This window comes from Diospyros lotus, chromosome 5, assembly GCF_014633365.1.
Source record: "Diospyros lotus cultivar Yz01 chromosome 5, ASM1463336v1, whole genome shotgun sequence".
Lineage (NCBI taxonomy): Eukaryota > Viridiplantae > Streptophyta > Magnoliopsida > Ericales > Ebenaceae > Diospyros > Diospyros lotus.
Genome location: NC_068342.1, coordinates 31,227,054 through 31,248,153, shown reverse-complemented (window position 1 = coordinate 31,248,153; position 21,100 = coordinate 31,227,054). Strand labels below are relative to the sequence as shown.

General features: G+C 37.5%; 4 protein-coding genes across 6 annotated transcripts; 3 read left to right on the top strand and 1 right to left on the bottom strand.

Moving 5' to 3' along the window:
- The first annotated feature begins 1,865 nt into the window (after nt 1-1,865).
- Nucleotides 1,866-2,267, top strand: LOC127802204 (auxin-responsive protein SAUR68-like). Its single transcript, XM_052337913.1, has one exon. The coding sequence runs from the start codon at nt 1,866-1,868 to the stop codon at nt 2,265-2,267; it is 402 nt and encodes a 133-aa protein (XP_052193873.1).
- A 9,282-nt stretch (nt 2,268-11,549) lies between these two features.
- Nucleotides 11,550-11,966, top strand: LOC127802202 (auxin-responsive protein SAUR66-like). The gene has a single exon (XM_052337910.1). It carries the CDS (start codon nt 11,550-11,552, stop codon nt 11,964-11,966), a length of 417 nt encoding a protein of 138 aa, XP_052193870.1.
- Nucleotides 11,967-15,623: 3,657 nt separating this feature from the next.
- Nucleotides 15,624-20,301, bottom strand: LOC127802450 (uncharacterized). Of its 3 annotated transcripts, none has more exons than XR_008023284.1 (5): nt 20,150-20,301; nt 19,919-20,028; nt 18,691-18,731; nt 18,080-18,400; nt 15,624-15,892 (listed from the first exon to the last, which is right to left on the bottom strand). XR_008023284.1 is itself a non-coding variant. In XM_052338277.1 (4 exons), exons 1-2 carry the CDS (start codon nt 20,215-20,217, stop codon nt 19,923-19,925), a joined length of 174 nt encoding a protein of 57 aa, XP_052194237.1. In that variant the 5' UTR covers nt 20,218-20,301; the 3' UTR covers nt 15,624-15,892; nt 18,691-18,731; nt 19,919-19,922. The 3 variants fall into 3 exon arrangements, 1 of the variants encoding a protein (XP_052194237.1); XR_008023285.1 differs by having other exon boundaries at nt 18,080-18,353; XM_052338277.1 differs by lacking the exon at nt 18,080-18,400.
- On the top strand, nt 16,942-17,337 carry LOC127802201 (auxin-responsive protein SAUR66-like). The gene has a single exon (XM_052337909.1). It carries the CDS (start codon nt 16,942-16,944, stop codon nt 17,335-17,337), a length of 396 nt encoding a protein of 131 aa, XP_052193869.1.
- Nucleotides 20,302-21,100: the final 799 nt, after the last annotated feature.

Genomic DNA, 21,100 nt, shown 5'->3' with positions numbered 1-21,100 from the left:
ATCACAAACTGATCTGTCACGTCCCATCTATACCCATCTGAAGGAAGCTTGAATTTAACTGTTCAACAAGGAAAAATAATTGCAGAAGTATTCTTTTAAAGGAATAATGAAAACGACCTTTCTAAGAATTTCTAGAAAAAATTCTGTGCCTATTAATAATCATATATGGTTGGTAGGGAAAGGAAATTGTGTTGCTTCTGAATGAAAAATTACTACCTCAAATCAAAGAATATGGAACCAACATCATGAGACCAGCCAAGGATGAATCTGTTGTGAAATTTCTGGTGACGAAATGAAAACCGAACAAGTAATAATGCTAGCCCTTTTAAATTTCTCTTTAGCGATTGTTATCTACTTTTCTAGAAGTTCCACTACAGTATCCAGAAAAGAGTATCATCTGCCAAGAGATGGTCTATTAACACTGCCATGCATACATTACTTCATTCGTCCAACATGGTGTAGTTTATACATACTGAAACCATGCGCATGTGTATTAGAATCCATGCAGAATTCCTCCTACGTGAATGTAACGTTGTTGATGAACTGTGAATTGAGAATGTTAACGGGCCATCCAGCAGGCAATGCCCTGGCTAGGTAGCATAGTCGTGAGGGTACTTATTGGCAGTTCAATTAAGCATTATAAGCAGCAATTACATGCAATTCCAAGGCAGTTGCCTTCACATGGGCGGTTGGTTGGTTACCTGTGATGCAATATGGCTCATGTGTCATGTCATGGCAACGGGTGGTAGTGGATGCTTCAGCATGTGTACATATAACCCTTCCACAATAGGCGGTGATCATATCACTATGGCAGTTGGAAGTGTCAACTGGCAAGCTCGACAATATGCACGGCCTGGTCATCTGTATGTACATAAGGCTTGAGATGCGGATTTTGGCCGGCTAGAAGGATGGATGATAAGCAAGAAAAGGTTAGTGATAAAAGGGAAAGGCAAAGTCACATCCTCGATCGGCAGAAAGGAGCAATATTATCGAACCAGATAGATGTAGACAATATTAGCACTTCCAAAGGGTTACAACTAGTTAGCTCTTTTATTTTTGGCAGAATCAAAAAGGACACCATAAACCTTTGAACATTTCATAAAACGATAATAAGTTAAGGTATTTGCCAGTTGAATGGAATAGACAACCAGTGCAGGGATGACAACGATGGTGACACTAATGTAATGGAATAGACAACCAAGCAAGTAAAACAAAGCCAACACATACGAGCCAGTGGCGCTTCCAAGGAGCAGTTAACTTGGCCGAAGTGTCCAAGCAAATGAATCAATAACAAGACCTTAAATGGTATATGTTAGTACTAATTAGAACTTGGATTCCATCGGACAAGGCCGTAGAAACAGTGCCTTTTACCTATAAACTTTCAACCATACAACAATAGATTAATGCTTTGTCCCTTCTAAGTACTGAAGAGGGATCTTGAGATCAACATGTCCAGTATCATAGCAAGACTTGGTGGCGTTTCAGTATAATTTCTCTTTCCTGGTTGTTAACGTATCAACTAACTAGCTACAACTAATGTCTAGTAGATCTAAGCACACAGCAGACTGCCCTTACATAAGCTCGTACACAGCAAGAAGCCATTTTTAATCACCAAGCATATGGATTGTCATCACAATATTCCATCCAAGTACAAGAAACTATTGTTAAATGCAAGGTTCTCGAGACTTATGAATTTGTGTGTCTAGCTAGGCGTATAAATATACCGTACATTTCCATTGCCTTCTACCACATGAGATTTACCATTTCTCTCCTTTGACTATCATCATCATCTTTTATCTTTCCAGAGCCTTGCACTCCTACTATAGAAGTAAAAAAACATGATCAGCCCTAAGAAGTTTATCACAATGGCAAGGAGGTGGAAGAGACTGGCTGCAATGAGTCGGAAAAGAATCACCTTCCCAAGAACAGCATCCAGATCCAGTTGCAACTCATCAACAGTTGATGAGGGTCATTTTGTTGTGTACACCGCCGATCAAAGACGCTTTGTAATTCCCTTGGCTTATCTCAGAAATGCAATATTCAGGGAGCTCTTGAGAATGGCAGAGGAAGAGTATGGATTGCCGAGTCACAAGCCTATCACATTGCCTTATGACTCAGTCTTCATGGAGTATGCGGTCTCTTTGATGAGAAGGCAAGCAGCTGGTGGTGAGCATCTGGAGAAAGCGGTAATCATGACCATTACTACTGGTCAAAGTTTATCTCAACCTCATGTCTCCAACAAGAACAATGCAATCGGCGCTTACTGATATGCAGTTTCTAATGTGAATTATGCTTGTATCATTTTGAATGGTGAGCAATGTATTTAGCTACAAAGAATTTATAGAATTTTCAAAGAACATTTTCTTTGTCATGGTTATTGTTAGTGAGCACTCCAGAGGAACATGCCATGAAGGGATTTCTGTTTGTTCAGGCAGGAGATGTTGTTTCTGGGTTCAAAAACAAACACAATAGGACTAGAAATTTCCCTTTCATCAACAAGATGAAATTATTTCCCAATAAGTTGCCCGAAAATGAACAAATTTTTCCTTTAGAGAATCCTGCATATTGGATCTCGAGTTGAATCCTGAAGAACTAATGTGTGTATTTTGGTTGCTCGATTGTGGTTTGACTAAAGAGGGGTTGAATGGAGTGGATGTGGGTTTTAACAAATTTTAACTTTTATTAATCCCTTTCCATTTGCAGTACATATGTTCTAAATGAAAATATTAAATCCAACGTGGGGTAAACATTAAAAAGACGAACTTACCTTGTGTCTACAAGGTCGCCTTAGAAAAAGGATTTATAATCAGCTAGCTTGAACCTCCAGGTAGCCAAGCAATACAATAAAGTAGTAATCTACAAGGGCTACTGAGCTTTGTCCACACTTCTACATAACAAATAAAAGAATAGATGAAATTTTAAACAACTAGTACAAGTACATAAGAATAAAAATATATACTTTTGAGAATAAGCTGTTTCTTGGATTAATGGAATATTTTTCAACTTTGCATCAGTGCTTCTAGTTTTACATAATTAACCCATCAAAATAGTTTTTCAGGATCAATTCTTTCAACTAATGGAAGATTACTCAGCAATCAAAGGAAGGAAGCTATATCATTCAGCCCAGGATTGACAGTTGTCACGAACCTAGGATTTGTGATAGGTTAGTTTGTGATAGGTTAAAAGAGGAATTGGAAAGAATTGAGGGAGGGAATTAAGGGAGAACAATATAAAGAAGAAGATTTAAGGGAAAAATGAGAGAGAGAAGAAGAAGAAGCGAAGAACAAACCAATGGGTGAAGATGGGCATTGGATGAAGAAACAATGGTTTGGTTGTAATAAGTTTCTTGAAGACAAGAAACCTTTCAAGGGGAGGGAATTATCATGACCCATAGAAGAGCAATATGGAGGGATCCATAGAAGGGCAATATAGTAATAGGTTGATAATAGTTGTTAGAAGCACATGGGTGCTATTATACAGTTAGTTAGGAGTATATATGCCTATATAAGGCTATGTAAACAAATGGAATTTTCAAACTGGAATTGAATTGAATAAATTCTAATTCTCTCCCTACAATTTTCTCCAATTTCCCTCTCATTTCTCTCTACATTATTTTCCCATTTCTATCCATTTCTTCATCTCCAGTATTCTATTCTTGATTCTACTCCATTAGCTCCTTCCGATTGTCATTCCAATCCTAGGTTAAACCCTAGGTACATGACAACTATGAAACATTATTCTACCAACTTAATAAAATTACATGTCATTTAGTCTTGTTGGATTGCAATTTTGTTTTTAGATTTTAGTTATCATTTTCAAAATTTTGAAAACCAAAATTAAAAATAATGTCTAATTATTACGTTTGTTTTTAAAAAATTCCGAGTTTCAAAAATTTTGAACACACCTGTTCACTTTCAGTTTTTGATTCCATTTTTGTTCATTCATTCTCCATCTTCGTCTTTTTCATTCTTTGCCATGAGTGCTATCAGCCAGAGTCTTAACCATCTACCACTCATTCTAGCGTCTCTTCACTCACCCTTGGTGTCCGTAGAAGTCATCATCGACGAAAGAAGATTGAAGATCTGATGACTCCTAAATCTATCCTCAACTGAAGTCAATGAAACTCCTAGACAAATCTAAGAGTCTTGACAACTCCCATGTCTAATTTAAGAGTTGTCGATAGCCAAAGAAGCAGTTAGCAACAAAGGAGAATGTTGGAGTCGTCACCAACCACCTCTGGCATCTCCTTTGGTCGTTGTTGACATTAAAGTTCATTTTTTTTTAAATGAAAACTAACAAGTGAAAACAGGAAATGAAAGTTTTGTCAAAGGGACCCGTTAAGAATTAGCAGATTCCAAGAGGCAATTGATGATGGTTTGAACTCTCTTTAGAAATTAACTCACTCTTTATTAGTCAGTCATATGGGAAGACCTGCTGAAATAGAAACTGATGCAGCTCAAGGAAAGAAAGGTTGGAGGGGAGGAGGCCACATTGTAACAAACCATGCTCGCCGACTGGACTGCTGGCCATCAGCTCAGCCCGAAGCTGATTCCTTATGTCTGTTAAGGCTTGTACATTTGAGGGATATTAAGGGATAATCCCTCAAATTGAAAGGGAATTAGATACTTTCCTCTGTGCATGGAGCTGGGAATTCTGCTCCACATGAGCTAGCTAAATGGACTCTAAATCAGGTTTTATTTCTAGAAGGGCTTTCTGATCATGTCAAGTCCATTGGAAATGAGTCTTTCTGGAGTCTTTTTTGGCTGCTAAAAGAATGATGGTCAAACAGCATTTCACTAACAAAATAAGAAAAAGCAATTTTTTTAGATACATGTACGTACCCTACTGCAGTACTGCTCAAGACACATGTACTTAATATATTGGCACTTCCAAAGAGCTAATTACTAGTCGGGTTTTGTACTTTTAGCAGATTCTTAAGGTTTCTTTGAAAGATTTAACAAAGGAATTGTCAGCTGAAGTCTATAGGTGTTGCAACCAGTGCTGGGATGACAAAGACGGTGACACTAATGCAAGCAAAGATAACCAAGTCAACCACAGCCTACTTATAAGCCAGTGGTGATTTCAAGAGCTAGTTTGGCACAAGTGTCCAAGCAAAATGAACGAATAGCAGGACATTATGGCATGGAAGTAATAAATGTTGGATTCCATCAGACAAGGCTCTGGCAGCACCAAGGAAACACGTGTTTTACCTAGAAAATATCAGAAACTCCAGACCATACAACAATAGAATGCTTTGTCTCTTACCCAAAGTACAAAAGGGATCTTTCAGATCAGCAGCAAATATCACAGCAAGCCTTGTGGCTTTTCAGTTGCTACCAATATTTTCACCATCAGACCATTCCGCAGCAAGGATGAGGAATAAAGTATTTGTTGGACCGAGCGGAAGACTCAACAAGTCAGAATCTCAAACATATTCGGTAGAACAAGAATCATAACAGAAACCATTAGCAATCAACACATAAACCCTAAACAGAAATAAAAGGGCTGAAAAGCAAAACGAGGACACAAGAAATTTACCGTGGTTCACCCGAAATGGGCTACGTCCACGTTGAGCTCAGTAAGGAAGAGCTCACTGCACTATATCGAGTAGGGTTACAAGAATACGAATAAGTAGACTGTACATCAATGGTTCTTCTAACAAAACAGCCTCACAATCACCAAATACAGATTAGAAGCAAACCTAAGAACCAGAAATTACAACGAGAAGAGTAATCTATACAGAGATAAACAGAGCTTACTCAAACGAAAAACCCTATCCCGATAATCCCCTTCTTTCTCTTTTCTTTCTTTCGATCTTTCTATGTATTCACCATCCCGAGGCACTGTACCATTTATATGAGATTCGAGCGGCTGGGATTGAGGTTGATAAAGGCAGCATCGATGGTCCTTAGATAATCGTAGAACACGATTAACAGCAAAGGCAGAGAGGACAATCGAGAGAGGTATCGGGCAGAGCAAGGACAATCAAGGGGCGTCGGGTATCAGACGGCGTCTTTAGGTTGCAAGCTGGCCATCCATCAGCCGTCCACGTGGACTGCTGAGGTTGCCTAAAATGCCCTCCAAAAGACGACAGCGTTTTGATGTTTCACCCACAACAATCTCCACCTTGAAGCATCAAGGGAAGAGAGAACCCAAATACTCAGAACATAGTGCAGCATGCTTCCATTCCTTACCATCATCGCTCTGGTCAGTTGAAGGATCATCCGACATCAATGTGCAGCAAATTCAAGCAAAGCTTAAACTTGGCTGCAGTCAAAATCTTGGTTCCCACATCAGCTGGATTTTTCTCAGTGGATACCTTTTTAATCATTACAGTGCCATTTGCTATGAGTTCCCGGACAAAATGAAATTTTACCTCAATGTGCTTGGACCTCTCATGATAGACCGGATTTTTACTGAGATGGATAGCACTTTGACTGTTCGAGAACACCACCACCTTACTTTGAAGTAAGTTGATTTCCTTCAGGAGGCCTTGAAGCCATGTGGCTTCCTTAAAGGCGTCAGTGATTGCCACATACTCTGCTTCAGTGGAAGACAATGCAACCAAGGGCTGCAATTGTGACTTCCAACTGATGCAGTTACCTCCTATTGTGAAGAAGTAAGCTGTAGTGGATTTTCTGGAGTCTTTATCACCTGCGAAATCTGAGTCTACATACCCCACCAGATCAAGATTATCATATCTTCTTTTATAACACAAACCAATATCAACCGAACCATTTATATATCTAAACAGATATTTCAAGGCATCCCAATGAGGTTTCCCAGGGTTTGACATGTATCTACTTAATAAGGAAATTGAATAAGCAAGGTCAGGCCTGGTACTAATCATAGAATACATAATGGTTCCTATGGCATTGGCATAGGGTATATTTTCCATATTGATGATTTCAGAATTTGTGGTGGGACACTGAGCTTTAGAGAGTAAAAAATGACCAGCTAAGGGAACTGAAACAGATTTACAATTATTCATTCCAAATCTTTTCACAGCTTTTAACAAATAATCCTGTTGCTGAATTTTTAAACTGGAGTTGCTTCTATTCCTTTCTATTTTCATTCCTAGTATTTTCTTAGCATGTCCTAAGTCTTTCATGTCAAATTTCATATTTAACATAGACTTTAATTCACTGATTTTTGACTTGGATTTGCTAATTAACAGTATGTCATCTACATATAGAAGTAAATAAATAGGAATTTCAGAAATGGTGAAATAGAAGCAATTATCATATTGGCTTCTAACAAAGCCAATTTCAGACACAAATTGGTCAAATTTCTTATACCACTGTCTAGGTGACTGCTTTAGACCATACAAAGATTTCTTCAATAAACAGACATGCTGAGGTTTAGTGGGGTCAGTGTACCCCATTGGCTGGACCATATAGATCTGTTCTTCCAAGTCACTATGCAGGAAGGCAGTTTTGACATCTAGTTGTTCGAGTTCTAAGTCAAATTGAACAGTAACAGCTAGCATTAAACGAATAGTTTTGAACTTGACAACTGGAGAGAATATTTCATTATAATCTATTCCCTCTCTCTGGGTAAAACCCTTTGCAACTAACCTTGCCTTGTACTTAATTGATTCAGAGGGTGACATACCCTCTTTTAGTTTGTACAGCCACTTACATTGTATTAATTTTTGATCCTTTGATCTGGGAACAAGTTCCCAAGTCCTATTTGCAGCAAGGGATGACATTTCTTCATCCATAGCTTGCTGCCATTTAACACTGTCTTGAGAGTTGACAGCCTCCTCAAAAGTAGAAGGCTCACTATCCCTCAACTCGTACCCAGCAACCAGGGCACAATAAACTAAATCTGAATATGCATATCTTGAGGGTGGTCTTACTGCCCTTCTGCTCCTATCCCTAGCTAATTGATAGTCACTTAGATTCTGTTGAGGAACACTAGTTTGTTCCTCCTCAACCTCAGGGTTTTCTGATTGTTCATCTTGATCAGAATTTAGATCAGAGGTATGGTCAGTGGGAGAAGGCTCATTTCCCAAATCTGGTTCACCTGTGGTTGGAATACCAGATGTGTTATTTCCCACAGCTGGTTGCTCCACCTGAATCTGAGTATTTCCTATAATAGTATGATCATCTAGATTTCTGTTATCAACAGACATTTCTATGTTTGTTATCTTACAAGGGAATTTAGACTCGTTGAATATGACATCTCTACTAATAATTATCCTAACTCCACCTGAATGCCTATCCCACAATCTATATCCCTTAGTGCCTTCTTGATATCTTACAAACACACATTTTTTGGATCTGGGTTCTAACTTTCCTTCAGATTGGTGAGCATATGCCTCACATCCAAAAACTTTTAAGTATTCAAAGTTTACTCTCTTACCAGACCATAGTTCTTCAGGGCATTTGAATTTTAGGACTGTTGAAGGGCTCCTATTAATTAAATAAGATGCAGTCGACAGGGCTTCAGCCCAAAAAGTTTTAGGCATTCCTGAGGTAAAGAGAAGGCACCTAACCTTTTCAAGTAAGGTCCTATTCATTCTTTCAGCCACCCCATTTTGTTGGGGTGTATTTCTGACAGTCTTATGCCTAAGTATACCTTGTGAATTACAGTATGCATCAAATTCTCTATTGCAAAATTCCAAACCATTGTCAGTTCTTAACACCTTAATTCTTTTATCAGTTTGGTTTTCCACTAAAGTTTTCCATGTTTTGAATTTTTCTAGTGTCTGATCCTTGGTCTTTAGAAGAAAAACCCAAACCTTTCTTGTGTAATCATCTACAATGGAAAGAAAGTACCTGTTACCACCATGAGAGGGAACCTGGGATGGACCCCACAAATCAGCATGCAGGTATTCTAGGCATACCTTCGCCAGGTGAGTCCCTTGATGGAAACTCAACCTGTGTTGCTTGCCCATAATACATGGTTCACAGAAATCCAAAGATTCAGCAGACACTGATCCAAGGTAACCTTGGTTTTTCAGTGCCTGCAGGCCTTTCAGGCTCATGTGACCAAGTCTCAAGTGCCACATATCTGTCTCATCAGATTTTATAATGCAAGCAGAATGTATATTAACAGAGGGATGATAGCAACCATTTAAAATATACAAACCATGTTTCTTAGAGCCGGACATGATTAGATTATCATCTTTAAGAACATGCATAAATCCATTTTCTGCTTTATATAGGAAACCTAACTCATCCAGTGTGCCTAATGAAATTAAGTTTCTTTTCAAGTCTGGTACATACCTCACATCAGTTAGGATTCTCACTTTGTTATCATGCAGTTTTAAAGGTATATTACCGATTCCTTATATACTACATGATTCATTATTTCCCATATAGACTGTACCAGTTTCCCTTTGATTAAAGTTTTGAAACCATTCCCTATTAGGGCACATGTGAAAAGAGCATCCGGAATCCATTACCCATTCATTTTCAATAGATGAGCTAGAGACAGTAAGAACTTCAGCTAGACAGTTTGAACTACCTGCATTTACATTAATGTTACCCCCTTGTTTCTGTTTTCTAATAAAGTCATAGCAATACTTTTTAATGTGTCCCTCTTTACCACAGTGGTAGCATTTCCATTTTGATTGTTTCTGTTTTCCCTTCTTATCCTTTTTCTTTCCTTTAAACCCTGTACCACTAGATTGATCACTATTTCCTATGTAGTTCTTTTTATCATTTTTAGCCTTTACAAACAAATTGTTGCCAGACTTCTTTGTTGTGTTTAGTTCAAGCTCTCTTGCTTTAACACCAGAGATTACAAGATCTAAGCTAGGAACTATTCCAGTATAACGTAATGCATGTTTAACAACATCATATTCATCAGGCAAAGAGTTTAATAAAATCATGGCTTCACTAGTGTCTCCTAGTGCTTGGTCAGTACCTCTTAACAATAGAGCTAATCTAGTAAATTCATCTATATTTTCATCCATTGATTTAGAGGTATCCATTTTAAAGTTAAACAACATGCCTTTTAAATATACAAGATTAGGAGCAGTCATCACAGAAAACAAAGAATCAAGTTTATTCCAGAGATCTATAGGGTTAGATATACCATCTACCTTCCTTATAACACTGTCACCGAGGTGAAGAAAAGTGAGGTTGTATGCTTCCTCCCTGATCTCCATAGTGCGAGCAATCTGGTCTATAGACCATTTCCGATCATCTGGTTCCAGTGCAATAAGCACTTTGTGATGAGAGAGCAGAACCCTCATCTTCTTTTTCCAACTACCGAAGTCTCCTTTCCCGTCAAATATTCCGATTTCAAATCGGGTGGATGACATCTTCGCTTTGCACGAAGGTAACCTAGACCTCTAATTTAAGATTCTCTCAGCACACACCCACTGACCGAGAATCGAAGAAACCCTAGAGTCTCGGTTTACTCTACAGAACGAAAGTCACAGACACCCAAACACAGAAACCCTCAAACTCGATTTCTGATTCAACCTTAGAGCACGATTTATGAAACCGAGCTCTGATACCACTGTTGGACCGAGCGGAAGACTCAACAAGTCAGAATCTCAAACATATTCGGTAGAACAAGAATCATAACAGAAACCATTAGCAATCAACACATAAACCCTAAACAGAAATAAAAGGGCTGAAAAGCAAAACGAGGACACAAGAAATTTACCGTGGTTCACCCGAAATGGGCTACGTCCACGTTGAGCTCAGTAAGGAAGAGCTCACTGCACTATATCGAGTAGGGTTACAAGAATACGAATAAGTAGACTGTACATCAATAGTTCTTCTAACAAAACAGCCTCACAATCACCAAATACAGATTAGAAGCAAACCTAAGAACCAGAGATTACAACGAGAAGAGTAATCTATACAGAGATAAACAGAGCTTACTCAAAACGAAAAACCCTATCCCGATAATCCCCTTCTTTCTCTTTTCTTTCTTTCGATCTTTCTGTGTATTCACCATCCCGAGGCACTGTACCATTTATATGAGATTCGAGCGGCTGGGATTGAGGTTGATAAAGGCAGCATCGATGGTCCTTAGATAATCGTAGAACACGATTAACAGCAAAGGCAGAGAGGACAATCGAGAGAGGTATCGGGCAGAGCAAGGACAATCAAGGGGCGTCGGGTATCAGACGGCGTCTTTAGGTTGCAAGCTGGCCATCCATCAGCCGTCCACGTGGACTGCTGAGGTTGCCTAAAATGCCCTCCAAAAGACTACAGCGTTTTGATGCTTCACCCACAACAGTATTTTTTCTTTCCTAGTCAAAAACGATCAACTAACTACCAAGTCTAGTAAAAGCATAACTAAGTACACAACTTGTCCTTGCATAACTTTACATACAGCAACAAACTTTTGTCATTACATGACACCACGTACAATAAACTTTTGTTAATTGCAAAGTTTTTACAAGCCCTATGACTCTGTCTAGGCCTATAAATATATGGTACACTTGCATTGCCTTCCACCACATGAGATTACCATTTCTCTCTTTTTGGCTACCATCATCAGCTTTTATTTTTCCAGTGCCTTGTATTTCTAGTACAGAAGTAAAAAGAAGTATGATCAACCCAAAGAAGCTTATCACAATGGCAAGGAAGTGGGAGAGACTGACTGCAATGGGCCGGAAAAGAATCGGGTCGCCAAGAATAGCTAAGAGTGTTGATGCATCCAGCTGCAACTCGCCAACAGTTGATGATGGTCATTTTGTTGTGTACACAGCTGATCAAAGACGCTTTGTAATTCCCTTGGCTTATCTCCAAAATGAAATATTCAGGAAGCTCTTAAGAATGGCAGAGGAAGAGTATGGATTGCCGAGTCATGGGCCAATCACATTGTTGTGTGACTCAGTCTTTATGGAGTATGCAGTCTCTTTGACAAAAAGACATGCGGATAAGCATCTGGTGAAAGCTCTGATCATGACCATTACTGTTGGCCAATGCTTATCAACCTCATGTCTCCCACAAGAACAAAGCAATCAACACCTACTGATATGCGGTTTCTGAAGTGACCTACGATTGTACTGACTTGAAAGATAAACGATGTATTTAGCTAGTAAGAAACAATGGCAGAATTAATGGAATCTTCAAAGAACATTTTTCATCATAGTATGGCTATTGGCAACATCTCTAAAGTATCTTTCCATGAAAGGGGATAACAAAACTAGAAATTTCCCTTTTATCAGCTAGATGAAATTGTTTCCCAAAACAGTTGTATGAAAAATGAACAAATTTTTCCTCTAGCTAATCCTGCATATTGGATCTTCTGTTGAATCTGTATCTTGAAGAATTGTTGATACCACATCCCATATGCTTTCCCTTTTGTTTTTTAAAGCAAGACTACTGAAATCTGCCATCTCAATGTAGTGATGTATGATTTTCCATAACATAGCTGCGAATCCTCACCTCTGTTCTTAATGAACCAACATGTACTCTTCAAACGATTCCGTTTTTCTTTACATACATATATATTGATAGACTAGACCAAGCCACAAGAGTTGTGCATGTTCTTATAGAACAATCTGAAGCACCAGTTATCATGAAGGAAACTATGTCATTAAGCCCAAGGATGATATTGAAACATTATTCTACTAATTTAATAAAGTTGAAAGGTACTAAAATTACAAACTGGTTGGCTGTTCAGCTGACATTCATCTCAAACATTCTACAAATTGGTAGTTAGCTTTCTTTTCTTTTCTTTTTTAAAGCAGATTTCAAGAGACAACTGATGATGGTTTGAACTCTCTTTATGAATTAATAACTCTTTATTTATTTATTTATTTTTCTCAGCAATGAACTCTTTATTTCCATTGTCATAGTTGCAATGGATAGTTAATAAAAAGAGAAACTGAGGCCCGAGTATGTTCCAAGGAATCACTGAGTCACTGACAATATTTTGGGTCATAACCAATGTTACTGTTGTAACATACCCTCTACGATATGTCCTCCAGGAAAATTCTCCCAGAGAAGTCAATTGAAGTCAGTTAGAGCCCGGGAGAGTCTTCTATCCCAAAAGGGTCTTCCGCAGCCTTGTCCCTCGAAGACCCTAGCACCCTTCCAAAGCCCTTTCGAGGAAAAGCTCCCCCGAAGGCCTAACTGGTCTTCCGAAGACCCTTCGAGGGCCTTGCTCCTCAAAGACCCTTCGAGGTAGCTTCCCCGAAGGTTTGGCCCAAGGTCCTCCCAAAGCCTAACCCAATGTCAGCCAAACACCCTCACCCGAAGGGTCGTGCCACGCGTCGTCGTGCATGTGTGCCACGTGTCGCAGTCCTTCAAGGGGTATAAATACCCCTTGACCCTTCACCTACTGGATCTTGCTAAAAAACCCGAAGACCTCTTCCGAAGAGTCCCTACTCCTCCAAAGGCTCTGCACCGCACTGCATCCGCATAACCTCTTCCGCACCATGACTATATTTGATTTAGGCATCAGAGGGCCCGCGTGAGAGAGATCCCCGCATGCCTTCTAACTGTCTTCTACCTTGCAAATCGGAAGACTCGAAGGCCTCGAAGACCCCTTCGAGATTATCATTCCGCAATTCCCTCGAAAGACCCTTTTGGAGCCACCATTTCACAGGACCACTCCGGATGACCTCTTCCGAGCAAACCATGCTCGTCCGTCTGGCCCTACCAACCTTCTGTTGAGCTTCTCCAACACAAATAAGTTTCAATTGTTGTATTACGACAACAACAATTCAGCAACACAACAGTTACAATCAACAAAACTGTGACACTTGTGTGAGGAATAAATCATAATGTACATTATAGCTTCATAAAAGCCAGTGAGGTTATCTGAGAGCAGTTTAGCAAAAGTGACCATGAAGATGTGTAAGACCAGCAGGTAGGGAGCCACTAAAACTTTTGTCGTCATATTAATTATTTTACACACAAAATATCAAAAACTCCAAACCATAAAACACTAGGATGATTTGTCACCTAACAAAAAGTACAGAGAGTGTTGCTCCAAAAATGTTGGATCTATAGAAATTACTGTCAATAAACTTCACATAAGTTTGTATGGACTGGCAGATACATTAATTACAAAGAATATGGCTTGTCTTTGCGTGGCTGAAGGCTCAAGAGAGGTTCATTAACTTCAAGGTCACAAGTCCAACTGTCTGCAAGTATTTATATGTAAGTTACACTTGCATTGCCTTCTACTGACACAAGAACATATTTCTGAGAATTACTATTATCTTTCCTATTTCTGAAATTCCTAGTACACAGGCTAAGAAAGCATGATTAGCACAAAGAAGCTCATTGCAATGGCAAGTGGAAGAAGGTTGCCTTTTGTGGGAGGAAAAGAATTTCTCTAGAAAGATTAAACAATAATTCCAATGCACACAATTCTAGAAAACTTTTAGTGGCTAATAAAGGCTATTTTGTTATATAAACTACTGACCAAATCCGTCGAGAATTTCCACTATTCTATCTCCAAAATAAGATTTTCATAGAGTTCCTCAAGATGTCAGAAGATGAGTTTGGACTTCCAAGAGATAGACCAGTCACAATGGCATGTGATGCAGCCTTGATCTAGTACATTGATTCACTTATCTGGCGGGGTGTTAGTGAAGATCTCGAGGAAGTTTTGCTTGTTTCCCTCATAGGTGCATTTCGCTGCTTGTCAGTTGCTTTCTATCAAGAAGGAAAGATGCAACAATCACTAGTTTATGGCTACTGAAACCCTATTTAATGGTAATTCAAGGTATTTTATGTAAATATTATGCTCTGTGTGAGCTGTGCATTAAGGACACTACATTAATAGAATATCTATTATCTACGTCTTGCCTTCATGTCCATTTTTTTTTTTTTTTTTTGTGGTGAATGAGAGGCTTTAGCTTTTTAGAACTATCATCATCAGAATTCAAGTTTTTCACCTGCTAGGATAGATCTGAAATCAATCAGAAAAAATCTTGAGAATCCCAAATCAAGTGGAATAACAAATGTGGCAGTTTTCATATAGTCCTATTTTCTTGTTCAACTACTTTGGTGTCTTCAAACTAGACAGTATGTTTAGCACAGATCAGGCAAGAACATAAATCCTGGTGATAACTGGCATACAATTGCTTATTATAAATTTGTAATGGCCAGTAAATGGAAGAAGGTTGCTTCGCTTCTGTTGGGAGGAAAAGAATTTCTCTGCCAAGATTTGACTGTAATATGAACATACATAAATATAGAAAAGGCTATTCTGTTATCTACAGTATTCTGTTATCTAAGTGGGAGAAGGTGTCTAAAATTCCCCTATAGTACCTCAAAAATAACGTCTTCACAGAACTCCCAAGACATCTGAGGATGAGTTTGGACTTGCCAATAGATGTCCATTAGCATTGCCACATGATTTAGTCTTACTGAGGTCCGCTGTTTCACTCATCCAACAGGATGTAAGTAGAGATCTAGAGCAAGCACTGCTGCTTTCTATTAAAACAAATTGTTGCTCCTCAGTTTCTTCCTATCAATAAGGAAGGATCCAATAATTGTTAGTTTATGGCTACTAAGACTATACATGTGTATTAACACTAATAGTACAAAGTTTCCTGCATGGCTAATCATTGTAGTAGCTGCAAAATTAAGTTTCTATCTATGTAGACTCTGTATTCACCATGATTTTTGTCAAGAAAATAATAATTTATGCTTGAAATCCATATTCATCAGTTAGTTGGCCATAAATAAAAAAGGGAATCCCAAATCAAATAGCTTCAGAATGGTTTCGTAAACATATTTTCAGTGGCAGTCTTGATATAGTCCCGCATTCTTGTTTGGCTAGAATCTTGAGTCAATTAAAAGAAGCTCACACTGAAGATTGGCATACAGATCAGAAAAGCACATAAAATGTATATTTTTAATCCCATTTGTTCAGGGGATAAAGAAAACAATTTGATTAGGATATTGAATTGTTAATTTGTTTGCTCACAGAATCTGTCATATCCTATCTTCACCTGTAAGAAGCAAGCATGAATTCAGTCATTAGACAATGTATCAGAAGCTAAAATAAGAGCAAAAGTAATGATTGAAAGAAGCAAAACTACCTTTATCAGAAGTGGTAGATAACCACATAATTGGATGCACATAAATTCATTTCATGGTCTTAAATACCAAATTTCAATATTTTCAGCTTAGTCACATTATATTAAGGATACTATTAATCATAAAATTATTGTATAAAAGAATAATATACGGATGCAATATACTGAAACCAACCAAGTTAAATGGTAAGAGATTAGTGTGGTATAAAATATCTGGTGAAACTGAGAGGCTGAGCTGAAGAGAAAAAAGCTAACTGGTGCCCATTCTCTAAAGTGCTCTCAGGGGTTATTATGTCCATTTCTCATAAGTTTTCCTTACATGATACTATTAACCATTTCCAAGTAAATTGAACATCTTGTAAGTTCATTTGGAGATATGGGCTGTTTAGCTGGGAGCTTAACTGACTACATCCAGTTTGTTTCTTACCCACTTATCAGAAGAGGACAATTGACCCTCAGCATTTTTTGTGCTGATTATAAGCAACAAAGTACATGGTTTTGCAGCCCAAGAATCCAAAAAAAGCAAGCCACACTTAGTTGATTGTCTCTTGCCTGGTGATTATAAAGTTTAAACAATCCCAATGCCTTGTGTCTTACACAACACTCTTTGATGGTTAAATGATCTAAATCTGCTCCTCTATAATTGACAAATGGCGAGATGATTTGAGTGAAAAAAATTCTTTTGTGCATTACACACAGAATGCAACTGTTCCAGCATGTTTTCATTCTCTGTTGACCACTGTGTTCTCAGCTCATTCTAATGGTGCAGTTATATCAGAAAATTAATATTGTTTTGGCTTTATTAGAATCTTTGGTCTATCATCTATGTGACTGAAAGAGTATATTCTGATTGCATGACACAACCGGTCTCCTAGGAGCCAAATCTTGTTCTTCCTCCTTTCTACTTTATGAGAAAAACAAACATTTTCAGTTCTAAGAATTTCAACAAAAATAGCAAGGAAATGGAAGCGTGGAAGGTGGTTGTGATGAGTCAAGAAAGAATGACTTTCACGAGGGAAGCAAGGAGATTTGATGCATCCAGTTGCAACGCATTAACAGTTCACAAAGGTCATTTTGTTGTGTACAATTTTGATCAAAGATGCTTTTTAGTTCCTTTGGCTTATCTCAGGAATAGAATAGTCAGGGAGCTCTCAGAAATGGACAAGGAAGAGGATGGACTGCCGAATCATGGCCCTACCACATTTCCATGTGACTCAGTTTTTATGGACTGCATAGTCTCCTTGATAAGAAGGCATGCATGTAGGGATCTGGAGAAGCAGACGTCATATTCAGTACAATTGATTGATACTTATCAGACTCAGGTCTCCAATAAGGTCAAAGCAATTCGCAGTTGCTGATCTCAGCTTCTGATTTAGATTTCTAAATGATAGACAATGAAGTCGGTAAGATAAAATAAATGAAATTTCAAATAGAATTTCTTCATCATACTTTTTGTTCCATTGAAAAAGTTCCGCATAACATATGTAAAATGTGGAGCTTCTGAAAATTTCTATATAAAAAAAAAAAAAACTAATTGTTCCTAATGCCATCATACAAGATGAGTTTTGTGAATAACAATTATTAATTGGAATTGTTAAAATAAAAATTAAAGAAAGAAGTGTATTGTATAAATGGGGCTTATCATATGAAGCACCAAATTTGGGGTCTGCCCCTTGGGACTGTTTTCTCAGGTTATAACAATCCAGTCAACAAACTGTGATGCATTATGCAAAAGATAGCTTCAAACTTGCACATGCTTTACAACCTTGGGATGAAAGAGAGCGAGCAGTTGGCAGGCTATCAGATTATTTGGTGTTTGCCTTGATGCATTTCTATACTATACTTTTCCTTTCTTTCATTTCGTGTCACCACATCTGAAACTGCTCCCTGTTCCTTGATAACACCACTAGCTTATGTGCAGCAAAGTTTTTATTTTTCTTATATTGAGCATTTTAGTGTCATCAATCTAGTTCCAAGTATTGGCAGTAGCCCCCAATATAATAGGCCAGTAACTTCTTTGAAAAACAGGGCTCATTTTCTTTTTTAAGGAAAATTCAAAGTGCTGCCAGTGACTCCGGGAATCTGATAAGAAAAACAAACCTCTTTATCTAGATGTGTATGCGGAGAGCTGCTCAAGATTTTTCTGGTGAAAAAATGCACAAGTCTTGTTGTATGCTGTGGTCCATTGAATGTTGTTTCCTGGATCAAGATTTATTCCTATTTGCCATCACAAATAGCAAAAGCATCACTAAAGAAAAAGGTGTATTGTTTGTGCCAGGATAACTGACAACACGAAGTAACCAACCTTTTGATTATGGTCAATAAAACAGTAGCCATCCCTCAGAGTCAGCAAAATTGCTAATGCAAAGTCTCTCTATAAGTTTATACATGGAAAAGTGTCATCTGTCCGTGTTGGCCCCTCTATGGATGCAGATAATGAAAATTATTAAACCTGATTTTGTATGCAATCTAAGTTGATTATATCTAATAATTTTTTCCCTGTATAAGGAAAAAAAGCATTCATCTACTCAAACTTATCAAACTATGAAAATTTGACATAGTGAACACATAAAAACCGAGTCAATAATAATGTTTCAATAACAGACGTTAATGGGACAGTCAAGTATCTAATATAGTCAACAAAAATTACAATTTTTCAAAATCAATGCAATTATAAAAAATAAGGTAGATAAGAGCAAAGATTGTGATACTTGCAACTTGCAGTCCCAATATCACCTATTCAATGCAGAACCTGAAAAAAAATAAAATAAAATAACTTCCAATAATGATAAATTCAAACAATTTGTACATGAATGCAATTAAATAAAATAATGAATGGGCATGTAATTCAACAAGAGAATGAAAAGAAAGTTCTAGTGCACATCACAAGACCACCAAATATAAGCCAAAAATACATATATCATGCTGGAAATTCTATGCTAATATCTGATGAAAAAAAGATTACAAAACACACACACACACACACAGAGAAGGGAAAAGATAAGGGGTGCGCAATTAGAAGAGAATGAGTCAACTGAATGCAAAAAAATGCTTATAAGTATCGCAAAGGGTGGCTTCATAGCTTCAAATGCTTAAGAAGCACGTTAACTTCTTGGAGAAAGCCATATAAATAATGATGGAATAGTTTCTTTTCCGGGCAGTATTCAAAGGTCTCAATGTTCCTGTCCATGGGTTCAATTTCCTTTTATTTTTGTTTTTAAATTTTCTCAGCAGTTTAGGTCTTGACATACAGGACAGAAAATACAGGTGGAAAATTTGCAGGACAGCTAATCACAGTTCCTTCACCATAAACTGGATTTCAGAACTCTAGAATAGAATTAAAACATTCCTGAATAATGAATCCAAACAATATACCTAGATCAAAAGGCCTACCCTTTTCTAAAATATATTCTTTCTGCTTCTATAAGCTAATTTGTATGGCTTATATAGGTATTAAACTAAAGAAAAGCCTCTACCAAGATATCTTGTCAACCTATTATGAAGTAACTTGGCAAGAACAAGTGCAGAACAAAACATAAAATTGAAGCAACTCATTCAAAAAATCCTACATATGAGTGTCTCCAAAAATGTTGATTTACCACATAAACTGCATCAGCATCACAGTTCATAGCTGATGTGGCAACCATCTGGCAAAATCCTTACATGCTAAGCAGTCAAAAATTCAAGCACAACATACATTCACAAACCAAATCCAACTCATAGTCTCACTTTCTCATATTTATGTAAAGCAACAACAGCCACCCGTAACCTAACTAAAACTAAATATACAGATTCGATCCCAAAAAAGAAAAAACTAAATGTACAGAAAGCACAAAATATCCAGATTTTTACAAGGCTGAAAACGAAATCCTCAATTGAGCATTGATTCATTTACCATTCGTGCAAATAGATACAAGAACAGAGAAAGTGGGCAATTACAATTCTAGGAATGTGGTGGAGAACCAGTATCAGAATGGCCGCGGCGAAGACTCTCAATCAAATCCCCAAGCTCCTTGCGAGCAGATTCTCTTCCAAACATGAAGCCGTACCTGGGAATGGCGAGGAAACCACGAATTTCAAGATTAAAAGTTTTAGGAACCCTAAAACGACAGGGTCAGGAAGAAAAATCTTATTAAATTAAAATCAGAGCGAGGGAGGGAATGAATTCACCAGAAAGAAACGGCTGAGAATACGCCGGCGGTTGCAATTGTTTGAATGAAAGTGAAGCTTCTCTCCATTTCTACGCTACTGCAACCGGCTGAAATGGGGCTTCCGGGGGGTTTTGTGAGGGTCTATGTATGTTTGGTCCCAAGCCGAAGGAGGGAAAGAGAGTAGGAGAAGAAAAGCAAATTTTTTGCCAAAAATATTTTTTAAAAAAATATAAATTTTTAAGGTAAATTATATCAATTTTGAATTTTGATAAAAAAAATTACTGATTTATTTGATATTTAAAAAATGACAAATACCTCTTTTAAAATTATTAATCATGTATCTTTTTGTAATAAATAATCATCTTTTAATTTTTCAAAATATCCAAACTATTTTCCATTATCTTTCTCATTTCTTCCTCCATTTTATGTATTTACTTAGAAACAAATTAAAAAGATAAAAAGATCAATAGTGGTGGTCGATTGCCACAATTAGAACTTAGTCTGGGTTCCTCCATTGAAGTCACCAAATAAGCCTAGATTTAGGTTTTTTCATTTAAGAGAGAGAGAGAGATAACCTTTACTTGTAAATTGAAAGGTTTGTGCAAATTAAACCATTCATCAGTGTTCAAAAACGTGTTAGGCGCCAGGCTGGGGCCTAGCGCCTAGGCGGCGACTAGGAAAAATAATTTTTTTTTTCTAAAAACCTTTTGATGTAATTTGATATTATTTTTAGGTAAATCAAAGTTAAAAAGACAAGTGAAATAATGGAATTAAGACTCAGAAAATAAATTATTATATTAGTTATAAGTTCAAGAAGGTAGAAGTAGCAATAATACAACATAAACCATATCCGAAGAATCTAAGTCTAACTATCTAATTGGTCTTCTTTCTCTCCATATTCTTCCAATACACGATCTTCATCGGACTCAAAATCAAATTCATTGATTTCTTGCTCATCTTCTTCTTCTGA

Excerpts from the sequence above, each read along its gene's own strand:
- LOC127802204 (XM_052337913.1), top strand. The coding sequence starts at position 1,866 with ATGGCAAGGAGGTGGAAGAGACTGGCTGCAATGAGTCGGAAAAGAATC.
- LOC127802202 (XM_052337910.1), top strand. The coding sequence starts at position 11,550 with ATGGCAAGGAAGTGGGAGAGACTGACTGCAATGGGCCGGAAAAGAATC.
- LOC127802201 (XM_052337909.1), top strand. The coding sequence starts at position 16,942 with ATGGAAGCGTGGAAGGTGGTTGTGATGAGTCAAGAAAGAATGACTTTC.
- LOC127802450 (XM_052338277.1), bottom strand. The coding sequence starts at position 20,217 with ATGGAGAGAAGCTTCACTTTCATTCAAACAATTGCAACCGCCGGCGTA. Across the intron at positions 20,029-20,149 it reads TTCTCAGCCGTTTCTTTCTG|GTACGGCTTCATGTTTGGAA; the intron begins GTGAATTCATTC and ends CGCCATTCCCAG.